The 12,979-nt window shown below is 34.4% G+C and overlaps 1 protein-coding gene across 1 annotated transcript in view; it reads right to left on the bottom strand.

Moving 5' to 3' along the window:
- The window catches only part of LOC129244186 (protein grainyhead-like), a 226,443-nt gene that overhangs the window by 46,087 nt on the left and 167,377 nt on the right, over window positions 1-12,979 (bottom strand). The window contains exon 10 of the mRNA XM_054881799.1: window positions 5,453-5,509. Within this exon, the coding sequence (XP_054737774.1) occupies window positions 5,453-5,509 (57 nt within the window). The remainder of the gene's footprint in view (window positions 1-5,452; window positions 5,510-12,979) is intronic.

Below are 12,979 nucleotides of genomic sequence, written 5' to 3'. Positions count from 1 at the left end.
CTTTTTCAACTGTGCTATTTATCTATTTTATTTTCCTTTTGATTTGAATAATATTTTTTATTTGCCCCTGCCAAGGGGCGACGCTATTACAAAAAATATTTATTTAATTCTACTGAGTTTTATTTCATTTATTTTTTTTTTTCTGAACTTTTACTTTATTTTCTGAACTTTTTTAAATTTTGCTTTCTATTTTCTTTATTTTAGTTCATTTATTTTATCTAGTTTGTATTAGTTTACTCCTTATTAATTTTTGTTTTAATATGAAGTTATTTTTTATATTTTCTATTTCACTTTATTTTATTTTTTTTACTAATTTTCTATTTTACTTAATTTAATTTAATTTTTTATTTGTTGCTATTTTATTCTATTTGATTTTCCGAACTTTTTATAATTGCACTATTTTGTTTTACTTTACTTAACTTATTTAGCCAGTTTTTTTTATTTTACTCCTTATTTATTCTAGTTTCATTCTGTTTAATTTTTTTGTAATATTTTGTTATTTTTTATATTTTTATAATTTCTTACTTATTTTACTATTTCTACATCTGATCTTATTTTATTTTACTTCATTTTTTATTTAGGTATTTTCTATACTGGCGGCCGCCGTAGCCGAATGGGTTGGTGCGTGGTTACCATTCGGAATTCACAGAGAGGTCGTTGGTTCGAGTCTCGGTGAAAGCAAAATTAATAAAAACATTTTTCTAATAGCGGTCGCCCCTCGGCAGGCAATGGCAAACCTCCGAGTGTATTTCTGCCATGAAAAAGCTCCTCAAAAAAATATCTGCCATTCGGAGTCGGCTTGAAACTGTAGGTCCCTCCATTTGTGGAACAACATCAAGACGCACACCACAAATAGGAGGAGGAGCTCGGCCAAATACCTAACAGAAGTGTACGCGCCAATTATTTTTTTGTTTTTTTTTGTTTTTATATTCTATTTTACTTTATGTTATTATATTTTACTTCATTTTTGTATTCTACTTAATTTAATTAAATTTTTTTTTTTTTTTTCAAATATCCCAATCTTTGGGAGGCACTTACACAACTTGGCGGCAGCTTACCTGCAAGTCAGATGTTTACACTGTTTTAATACGTTTTTAACTATCGTACTCTAAATTAAAATAGAACTAATAGGTACAGGTGTGAATATTGTAACAATAAATATATACTAATTTACTGATAGATAAGGTGTTTCTCCAACTTGAGCTTCTTGAGGTTTTCCGTCAGAGAACGAGTCCGTGGGCCGATATGATCAGTGGCAATATAAAGACCTTTCTGAGTTTTCACTGCCGCTTTATGTCAATCCCCAAATCGGAGTATTTGCTGATTTTCTCTGTGTATGTTTTATGAATATTTTTGTTCGATGGGACACCAATGCCTATGACAAACGCAGTGTTGTCATTTTTATTTACCACAAACATGTCAGGTCTATTATGAGTTCTTGTGGTATTTGTAAGGATGTTCTGTCATAAAAGAGAATCATGTCCTTCATGCACTGGTTCTGGAACATATCTTCAATAGGGTGTTTTCTCACCGTGAAAATCATACATTTGAGCAAGTCGCAGGTGTATAATTTTTGCAACATCGTTGTGCCGTTTAAAGTAGAAGGAGTTTGTTAATAGCGTACACCCAGCTAAAAGATGGTTTAGAGTTGCGCCGTGGTCGCCACATCTACGACATATGTCTTCCGGAGCATTGGGCTCTCTGATGACGTACTTTACGTAATTTCGCGTGAGTACTATTCCATCTTGCATAGCAAATATAGCACTTTCGGTTTACGTGAAAATTCCTTTATTGATTAGCCATAAGAGCGACAGTTTCGCGTCGATATGCAGGTTTTTCAATTCGTTGTAATATACGCCATATATGGGCATTCGTGACCATTGTTTAACTTTGTCCAGTTTTGTTATAGTGTTCCTGGTGTTAAACTCCTGCATCATTCTGAGAGGAGTAAATTTGTCATCAGCTGCACTGGCGGCATAGTGAAGTGCTGAGTTTCCGGCCTTCCCATAGAAGTAATTTCTAAGTTTTAGGATCAGCTTGGCGTGCAGTGCTTTATTTTATTTATTTGTTTTTATTTTATTTGATTTTCTAAACTTTCTTTAATTTTTCTATTTCGTTTTGTTTTGTTTTATTTAATTTATTTCGTCTAGTTTCTATTAGTTTGCTCATTGTTTATTCAAGTTTCAATGTGATTAATTTTTATTTTATTAATTTTTTTAAATTTTGATATTTTTTACATTTTTATTATTTTTCCATTTTATTTTGCTTAATGTTTTGTTTTAATTTTTTTTATTTCACTTAATTTTATTTTATTTTGTTCTGTTTTATTTAATTTTCTTTTAATTTGTTTTAATTTTTTTAATTTTCTGACCTTTTTTAATTTTCTTTTCTATTTCGTTTTATTTAACTTAAGTATTTTATCTAATTTCTCTTAGTTTTCCCCTTATTTATTTTAGTTTCGTTGCGACTAATATTTGTTTCATTAATTTTTCTTAATAATTTGTTATTTTTATCATTTTTACATTTTATTTATTTTTTTATTTTAAAGTATTCTTTTTCACTTTATTTTATTTAAATACTTTATCTAATTAAATTTTAGTTTAACTTAATTTAGTTTCATGATTTTACTATATTTATTTAAATATTTTTAAGTTTTTTGCTTTATTTGATTTTTGTTTTGTTTTGTTTTTATTTCCTTTGCTTAATTTTGCTATTTTATTATATTTAAATTTATTTTATTTTACTTTATTTCATTTCTTTCCATTTTATTCTATTCATTTTTTTAATTTAGATTTATTCTATTTCAGTTTATTGTATTTAATTTAATTTTTTCTTATTTTATGCACTCTCATCGTTTATTGTTACCCGGCATCGTTTAACCCCGTGTGTTCACCATTGCTTAATCGAATTCAATATCTTCAATATATTACTGCAGTTAATCCATTTGATATGGAAATTATCTATGCTTCTTTTTTTATGAATATTATGTTGCCTGCTGAATTTTTCCAAATTTTTCATATCAATGTTTGCGCACCCGCCTATATTGCAGGTGGCTGAATATTCCAAACTAAGTGCACTTATTCTCTCACTTGTTGTTTAGTTTTATTTTTGACTCGCATTAAAGCGATATATTTTATGTGCTCACATAAGTCAGCTGTCATTTAGTGTTCGGAGCCCCAAAATACACAATAGCTAAAGTGCACAAATTTTAGGGTAGAAATCGTATCCAGATGATATCAGAAAGGTTTAGACAAAAGTGTGATTTTCCCTTAGCCTTTACGTATCACCTCAAAAATAATTGACTCAGAAAATCTTTTACTTGCTTCTATCATTTTCTTTTATCCATCACTTTTCCATTTTACCTATTCAGGTGGGTGTTTTCCAATTTGCTTTTGTACTTTTTGTTGTTGCTGTTGTTAGCATTGCTACATGATATTTAATATCGGATAGGGCCTTTAAAAGAGTAACACCTTTTCTTTTCAGTATCTGCTTGATTTACACTTCATTGACTGCACTGTGCACGCGTACACAAACATACATAAACACATGCATGCACATGTATGTAGGTATGTTTATAAATAATCGATCCCTTCTATCCTAATGATGTTTGTGCTGAACTGTCGTCGAACAAATTGACTGCGAATCATTAATGCAGAGGAAGGCATAACGTGTGGGGGTAGCTGATGCGCGTGATTTTTTATTGCTTATGGGAGAGTGAAAAAAAAACTGCCGGAGGTTTAGGTTTAGGGATAGCCCTTGTGTTTTCAGCTACATTTGGGGAGATGTAAAAATTTGATTGACTGAAGTGAGGAATACGATTATCTAACCGTGTGAAGCATAGTTAAAAAAATGTAACGGGAAGCCAATATAAAATCTTTATTTAAATAAGGTTAGTAGATCAATTAAAGTGGTGTACTTTTTTAGATTTGATGCGAGTTACTGCTAAGGCACTCAAATAAATTCCACCTTTCAGTTAGGGACATAAAAATTTGAAGAAATTCAAAATTCGATGTGACTGTCATTGAAACTTAGTAGCAACAGTATTATTAAAGTCTCATAATATATAAAAAAGGAAAAAGAGATATTAAGGTCCCAATGCTCTAACTCCAGCAATAGTAATATTTACTATAATATGGGTATCGATAGAGTAGCTCCAGCTAAGGAGAAGGAGAGTTAATGTGAGCTTCGGGCTGAGTTCATTTACATATATCATGGAAGGTATTATGCTGCTAAGAAAAACTTATTTATTGTTCTAGAGCGTATGAGAATTTGTAATCTCCTCGGTAAAATCACGACCCTTCTATTCACAGAGAAGCGATTTTTCGATATAACAAATTCTCTTGATTTGAAACATTTTCAGCTAGCTCTTAAGACTTTTTACAATGTGCTCTAACAAATTATTTCAATTGTGAAGGTTGTGCTATTTCAGGCCAATTCATTCTTGGCATGTGAACATTTAACATCTGTGTAACAGCGGCATGTTAAGATTGCAGTTGGTGAAGATGAAATATTATTTCCCTATTTAAAACTTGTTCACGGCTTATAATATATGTAGATTGGAAAAATTTGATTAATAAATTTATAAGTTAAATAAATTCACAATTTTCAAATTTACTTACAACTTTCACACTCACAGAAATTATGGTATATGGTTGAATAACTGTGCAAAATAGCAGAGCCAAAGTTTTGATTACTTATTTATTTTCTAAAATAATTTTTTTTATTCTTTCATAAAATCATATTTCATACTACACACAATAAAAACCACATAAGTAACTTAAAATTTTTAACTTTGTATAAAACAAAAACTATGTAAAAAACCCACAAAATTTTCATCAAAATTTTGAACTTTTTAATCAGAATTTCTGTTAAAATTTCGAATATCAGTTTTATAGCCCATTAAATTGTGGTATCATAAGTAAAATTTGGAGTTGCGTATTTTTCCACATAAAAAAAACAAACAATTGGGCATTCGTTCTATGGAAGAAAATGCATAGCAGCGTAAAAACAAAAAAAAATATCGAAAATCAACGCGAATTTTGAGCCACTTTAAACTAAAATTTCTCTAAGATTTCTAAAAATTTTTCAAAAATTGGGGCTAAAAACTTAATTAGAAATTTTTAAATTTGTGAATTCCGCACGAAGTTTGGCACTGTGGTTTATTTGGTTTTCATATATTTTTTCAAAAACCAAATAATACCAAAAACAAAAAAAAAAAAAATTAGGTAACAAATAAATAAAAACTCAATAATTTGCAATTCATCGCGCTGCTATTATGAAAATAAAGGTGTATACGTGCATGTATGTATATGTACCATAAGTATAAATACCAATACGTTACTTTAACTCACCACCATATTACCCAACTAGTTCACCTTTATACAAAAAAAGTTGTATATTCTCATACAAACACTTGGATTCTTTAAATACTTTCGATAAGTTATCAACATACCTTAACTCCCTTCTGACTGCTGAAGTCCGTACTCAGGCATTGAACGGCAATGTTGATCTGCAAAAAGAAAAAAATAAAGAGGGAAAACGAAATCAGAATTATTGATTCAAATGCAATTAAAAGAAGGAAAAAATGTTCAGGTGAATTGGAAAAAGAACAGAGCAACAGCGCAGAGGTGCACTTCAAATATCTGAGGAATAATAACGAAAGAAAGGCAGGCAATAATGGAAGCAGAGGAAGGAAAAGAATGGAATAAGTGTAAAGGAACACGCAGCATCCACGGGCATTGACAGCAAAAAGTTTGAATTGATTTCTTTTATCGCACATATCGCATATATTTTGTACTGCGATTGGAAGGCGAATTTCTGGCTAATTGTTTTGCATTGCTAGGCGCACGTACGAATACGAGTATTTAGGAGGCAGCACAAAAACATAACAGCAATAATAGCTAAGTAGCAAAAAAAAAAAAAAAGAAATAATAAATAAAGAAAATGGTAAATAAATATCACAATGCATTTAGTTTGGTAAGAAAAAAGTAGTAAATGCCGAAGGCTGCATGGTGCCAAACGATACGCACATACTTAGAACTATAAGGATAAACATTAAGACAGATTAATTTGTGTGGAAGAAAAATGTATAGTAACTACAAATTAATACAAAAAAAAATTAATTTACGAATGACCAACTAACAGATGACTACCGAGTATGAGTACCGAAGAGCTATATATAGGAGATTAGCTTTTCGGGAAATACATATGTTCGCATTACAAAAAAGAAAAAAATAAATAAATATAGCAGAATGCACTTAATTTCCAAGTGGCATATTAAAACCGCATTATGTTCCTTTTTGACGCTATTTACAGTGCGCTACCGAAAAAATTCCAAAAATTGTCTTTAGTCTTTGATTTCCCACCTACACCACTGCGGCTCAAAATTATCTACAAACGAAGTTTAGAACGTGAAAAAGTGGACGATCCTCGTAAGCGTGTATTAAAAACAATAAAAACAAAGGCCTACCAATGAGAAATTAGGCAGCTGATGGTACTTCTGTTTATTGGCAGACACTGTACAATTGCTTGATACACTTGCCATTGCATTTGCTACTGCAGAGACAAGCCGATTGCGGTGGCGTTGTTGCTTGGGCAATTCAATTCAATGGAAATGTGTTTGAAAATATTTGTGGCATGCCACTGCAACATGCCAACAACACCAGCAATAAATATGGCCAGTAGCTTCAAACGAAAGAAAGAAGCGATGAAGCAGAGAGAAAATAAGGCGAAAATCAGCAACTAAAATAAATGCGTTGAGAAGCAATGCAAAAAAATAACAAAAAATAGTAAAAAAAAAAAATGAAAATCAACAACAAACATAATAAACATTCCAACAACAATAGTAAATACATTGCTTTAATGAGTCAACAGCAGTAGGCAACTAAAATAAACAACCATTTTTAACGACAAGTTATCAGCAATGACAAAAACAATGGCAACAATTACAACAAAAATCAAACAAAAACAATGTTGTTGCAACGCCATTAACATCAACAATGTCCAATAATAATGTACAACTGTGAATATTTTTATTGGTGTTGGTTTTTTTTCAACTAATGCCGGCGTTGCTGTTGCTGTTGTTGTGTTTGTTGCCACTGCTGCTGCTGCTGCTGTGAACAATCAGCCAGCGTTTAATGGGAATTAATTAGCTAAAGCGCACCATATAAAGCGCGCTGCAGTTTGCGAAAAAGTCGTCGGGGAAGGGAAAGGAAAGGGAAGAGGGAGGAAGTGAGGTTCAGCACGTTGAAAGAGCGGTTGAATGGATGATGGCAAGAATGCGTTGAAGAGACATGAGTAGAGGAACAGGAGTGCGCTGTAATGTTATGGTTGTATTTGCAACATTTCTACTTTTGCAGCAAAGCAAAGAGCTTTGCGCTCACTTTTAGAATATTCGAAAAATGTTGCCACGTTGCCACTGCTGCTACTTACTCACCAGCAGATATTGTCAGTTATAGAAACAGGCGTAAAACAGTCAATAGCCCATTAGGGCGGGAGCTGGGCACATACATTTATATGAACGTATGTATGTATGTAAGTATGTGAGTATAGAAGATGGGATTTATGCTCCGAATGCATCACAATTCCACTCTTTATCATCCCATTTCTTGCATTTGTGAGCTTTTATTAGATATATGAAGGAATTATGGTGTGAAGGAATACAAATACAAATCCATGCGCCTGCACACACACTCACTTGTGAATAATTCTAACTCGTATAAAATAAAATAAAAATGGTGAAGCTGCTGCCAGCTACGTAAAAGGCAATTGCAGTTGTATAAACTATTACATTAACAATAAATGTTGATGAAGAAAAACTAAGTGTGTGTGTGTGCGAGTATTCGTATGAGAGCAACATGCGTCTTGGCAACAGTCAAAACAGCTACAACGGCCAAGCGTAAGCTTGTTGTTTCTTTCGCCGCATAATTTGTAAAAATGAAAGGTATTTACAGTGTGTGATAAGCGGCAAGCACAGCTGGTGAAGTAGATGAAAAGCGAGAAAACCTATTGTGAGAAGAGTTTATGTAGGCTTTTTAAGGAAAGAATAAAACTAGACTCACTAAAATTTAGTTTTTTTTATGGCATTCTAGAATCAGACCAATATTTACATACCTCCTGACACTTTATAATTCAGAAATAAAAGATAGAAGGATCGGGACTTGCATTGCTGTTAAAGAGCTTTCAATTCAGAGAAAGCAGCTTTTAGCTGAAAGCAAAACATTTCTAAAAGCTTAAAATCTTCATAAAAATATACACCCCTTTATATTTGATTAATAAACAAGGTAAATCCATCAACGCAAAATAACATATTTCTGTCTGAAAGCTGCAGTTTTTACAAGCTTTAAAGCTTTACATGCTGAAACATAGTATGAAGCGCTAAGTTTGCTCGAGAGCTTTAACTCTTAATAAATTTGTAAACACTGCATAATTAAAACAAACACAGATCACTACTTTGTGGCTGAGAGCTTTGTGACTGAAAACTTTAATGAAAGAGAACAAACAACAAAAAAGTGATTGCGTTTCGATTGGTTCAGATTCGAAGCCCACAGTGGATGTGAGGCACCCGTTACAAAAACAGTGTTTCTTAAAGCGGTTGCTAATAAGCAAGCAATGACAGACCACAATGACTAACCACACACTGCATGAAAAAAACAAAATGATAGAAAAAGTTCTTTCTTAAAGTATTTTCGCCCCTCGGTAGGCAATGGCAAACCTCCGAATGTATTGCTGCCACGAAAAGCTTTTCATAATCTACACTCATCTTTTCAATATCTTCGGTTTACTTCGAAATCATGGTGAAAGCTAGCGTGGATCACTAACTTTTGGTTTAAAGCTGCAATCTTCAAACTAAGAAGCTTTAAAGCTTAACGATCTTAAATTTCATTCGAAAGTGCAAATGATAAGGTGCATATTGCTGAAAAAATGTGTACTCATATTCGTGCCCAACTCCCACGCTGAGTTTTGTTGAATTGGAGAATTTTTCCGTATACTTCTTGCAACACAACTGTTTGGCGGCAAAACATTTCACTGTGCAGTGCAGTAAGAAAAAAATCTAGAGGCCGATATGCGTACGTTAAACAATATGCGTACCAAGTAAAATTGTGTAAAAAAATCTTTAAAATGCTACATACCAGAATAATATTCGCAAAACAAAGAAATATATATTACATAGCTGCTTATTAAAATATGTTTTCTTTGCGTGCTTACAGTTTCATATATTTCACGCCTCACTGTTCCAAATCGCCGTCTAGCATAGCTAACATCATTTTATTGAACGCGTGTCCGCCTATTGATTGCTATTGTCCGTTCGTTCGATTTTTTGCTGGCTACATTTGGCATTGGAAAGCGTTGCGTTCGGGGGTTTATTGACCAATTTGGTGGCAGTGGCACCGCTACAATTGCCGTTTAACGTTTATCGGACCGCAAGTGGCAAGTCAATGCACCAAAGACAGCAGCAGCAGCAGCAGCCAACAACATTCAACAACTAGCAACTGCCGGCCAGATAGAGGCAACAAGAGACACTAAACAGACAATTGAATGCCACTGAAGCTACTAACGGGGGCAGAAGATGGCGTTAAGCATACACGAGTACTAGTAGGCAGCAGCAGCAGCAGCAGCAATACAGCGTAGTTGCCAACAAAGTGGCATGAGCATGCGCTCATGTTTCGTCGATTATTTGAAATTAATTTGTGCGATTGTGGCATGCGTTGCCACCGGCATATTTACACATTTACCGCATGCGAACGTACGTGCAGTATTTGCGGTGCTGCCGTTTTTGGTTGTGCCAACCATAAAGTTGGCGCAAACTGGCAGAGAGATGAAATTGCAAAACAAAATCAATAAATGCGGACATACGCGGAGGAACTGACTGACTGCATAGAAATTTTTATGTTCATGAACGCGAGTGCACGCGCACGCGGGTTTTGTTTGCTTTGCTTTGAGCTAGTGTGTGAAATTTCGCTGAACCTTTCACTTGCAACCTGATAGCGCGCTGGTAATGTTCTTCTAACATGTGAGTTGATTGCGCGCACACAAAAGGCGTCGCGGTGCATTTTACCCCTCCTCCTTTTCGGTGGTTTGTTGTGTTTTTATTTTGCTTTTTTGTCTTCTTACATTTCAGATTTAGCTAACGATTTGCCGCCTGTCTGATTGCCTGATCGCTGGAACAACTGAACGTCTGAACGACGAATCGATGCAAGTATCGCGCAAATCGCTTTAATCAATTGGCCACCGCTGTGGTTCAAACATATTCCCACATTGTTGTTGGCATGCTCTGTATGCCGCTTGTAGGCTTTATCGTTGATGGGATTGACCGAGACGAAAGCAGTCGCGGCCACGGCAACGGTGCACGCTGAGGTCACTCATTTGTTGTCTTTACACACACACGTACAAGCGCACATGCACATATACACACAAAGAAGAGACAAACGCAATGTGTTTAGAGCAGCAGGTGGTCATATGCCTGTCACATAATTTTCAATGCTTTGTGGTTGCACTGCAGGCGCATATTGTGATTGGACTTAGTAGATTGGTGGCGTATTTCAAAAGAGTGAAGTGGAGTAATTTTTCAAACTGATTTGCTTACTATTATTAAGATTTTATCAAAAGTGGAGTTATTCGAATACGTAAGAAGTTTTATTGTTGTTCCTTGGTCTTTGAGTTTAGAAAACAATAAGCGAAATGTAACGAGAAAAATGGTTTTTTGAAGGCTTTAACCTCAAAAAAATGGGAGCGCTTTTATTCAGTTATTTAGTTAGATGCAAAGTGATCAATCAAATTATTCTGTGAGACTTTTCAAAAAGATATTGAAGTCCAGAAGTGCTGAGTTACTGCTACTATGCATTACTAGAGTGGCGCATAAATCCAAACCTGTGCTTTTGGCTTTTGGACGTGATAATTGATGACAAGCTATGGTTTGGGGCTTAGGTGCTTCCTCCGGTTTGTGATATGCGTCTTGATGTTGTTCCACAAATTGATTATGATGCCTCCGAGCGGTAGACGGTTTCTTATGAAGAACTTTTCCATGACAAAAAAAATCTTTACGGCGGTTTACCATTATCTGGCTAGGGGCGATATCTATGAAAAAAACTCGTTTATACTATTTTGTCTTTAGTACTTACGGGTTTCGAACCCGGGCGCTATCGATTGGTAGTCGGCTATGGCGGTTGATCTTAGATTATTGTAAGCGTTAATCCATCCGACAAGGCTTAATTTTCATAAAAAAAACCTCGGTTGCTCGCATTCGTATTTTTTTTTTTATTTTTGTACATTTTCACTCTTTCCAAGAAATCTGAATAATAAATCGAAATAAGCCCAATCGGCAAAAAACGACGCACGGGGCTAAAACACACTCTGTAGAACAAAGAAATCGTATATTTGCCCGACTAGAAGAAATGCCCGCTTAGGGTAGTTATGCGCAAGGAAACTTTTATTGCATTATAACACAGCCGATAGTAAAATTTATTTGGGAAAGTTCATATCCACGTGAAACTATAGTTAGTTTGCTGCTTATATATTAGTAAATCCGCTTACTTAGTTTTTTAAAGGTTCAAACTACCAAAAAATGAGTTTAAATGGTATTAATATTGATCACAAACAAAAAGGAATGTATCCAGCTGTAACAAAAAAAAAAGTAGTTTACGTTCCACGAGGACAAACTGAATCCTTAACATTCGATGTGGCGGAGTAAATTTTAAGATCATCAGCGTTGAAGAGAGATTTCGAAAAGAGAAAATGTAGATTCTATAATATCATTAATAAAAATTGTAAAGATAAGTTTACCTAGAAGTTGACTGAAGAACGGCAAACGATACCTGGACAGGACGTTTAGCGTCCCATTTCGTAAATGTCAAACCTTTAAGTAAATTATGAACACATTTGACATGTCATTTGTGTTACCATTCTCAAAAATATAGGTGGTTCAAAAAGCAAACGCTATATGGCCCACCCTATATATATGCCCGCTTTAAGAAGGCGGAATGGAATCCGAAATAAGATAATTTGCTTAGTAGTATTTCATGAGAGCCGCTATTAAAAGCCTCCGAAAAGCCAGATGACATTTACTTGGTAGCCAGCCTTAAGGTTTTCAATGCAGTGTTTAGTAAAAACTGCACGGTTAGAAACAGGTTGTTCGTTTTCTTATACGTGTTCTTATTTGCATTTCTATTTGTATAGCAGAAAAAGTATTGGCTTATTTGGAACTATTTCTCTTTGGATGTGGAGAACACCACGGTAAGAAAGGCAGGCTGAGTACTTGAAGAAAGTGCTATTTTTATTTTACATAGTTTTAGTATAATGAAATCAGCATTAATTGATTGACGGGTGTTTTTCCACCACCCGCTTTTTCCATCGTTGCTTGCTAGCAAAATATATATAATCGTCATTCAATTAATATTTTTTTATATAAATGTTTGCAACATTACTTGCTGTTTTTTCTTAGATTTCCATTGCAACTAGTCATACACTGCGCGCCACGTGCATCACAAAAGGAGAAAAATATGAGCCAAAAAAAGTTGCCAGCACTCCCCCCGCTTCACCTCTAAAATACATTCCTCTTGTGCTTGTAAAATGTTTTTTTTAACTCACTTATCAACGCGAAAGCATCTCAGCATCTCTTGCTGAAGTAACAAATCAAAAAACAAAAAAGGAGAAAAACAAAGCGCAGTGCAAAGTGAGATCCAATCGCAGAGCGTTGAATTGCATGGACTGCAGTGCTTCGTAGCGGCATTGTGGCAGGTGAAATGGAATTTCCTAATGCATATTTACGAGGCGCACACGCAACTATATATAGCAGATATGTGTGTTTGTGTGTAAAAAAGCACATGCACAGCAATCCGAAAAAGATATATTAAACTTGGCAGAGTCGGTCGGTCATTCGATATGAAAATTTATGCACTCTGATTTTTTCGAAATTCTATTGCATTGATAAAGTATGGCCGCGTGAGTGCTGTTCGGCAACACCACCGACTGGCTCACTGTT

The sequence above is a fragment of the Anastrepha obliqua genome, chromosome 4 (assembly GCF_027943255.1).
Source record: "Anastrepha obliqua isolate idAnaObli1 chromosome 4, idAnaObli1_1.0, whole genome shotgun sequence".
NCBI lineage: Eukaryota > Metazoa > Arthropoda > Insecta > Diptera > Tephritidae > Anastrepha > Anastrepha obliqua.
Note: the sequence above shows the minus strand (reverse complement) of the source record. Positions and strands in the feature narration are given on the sequence as shown.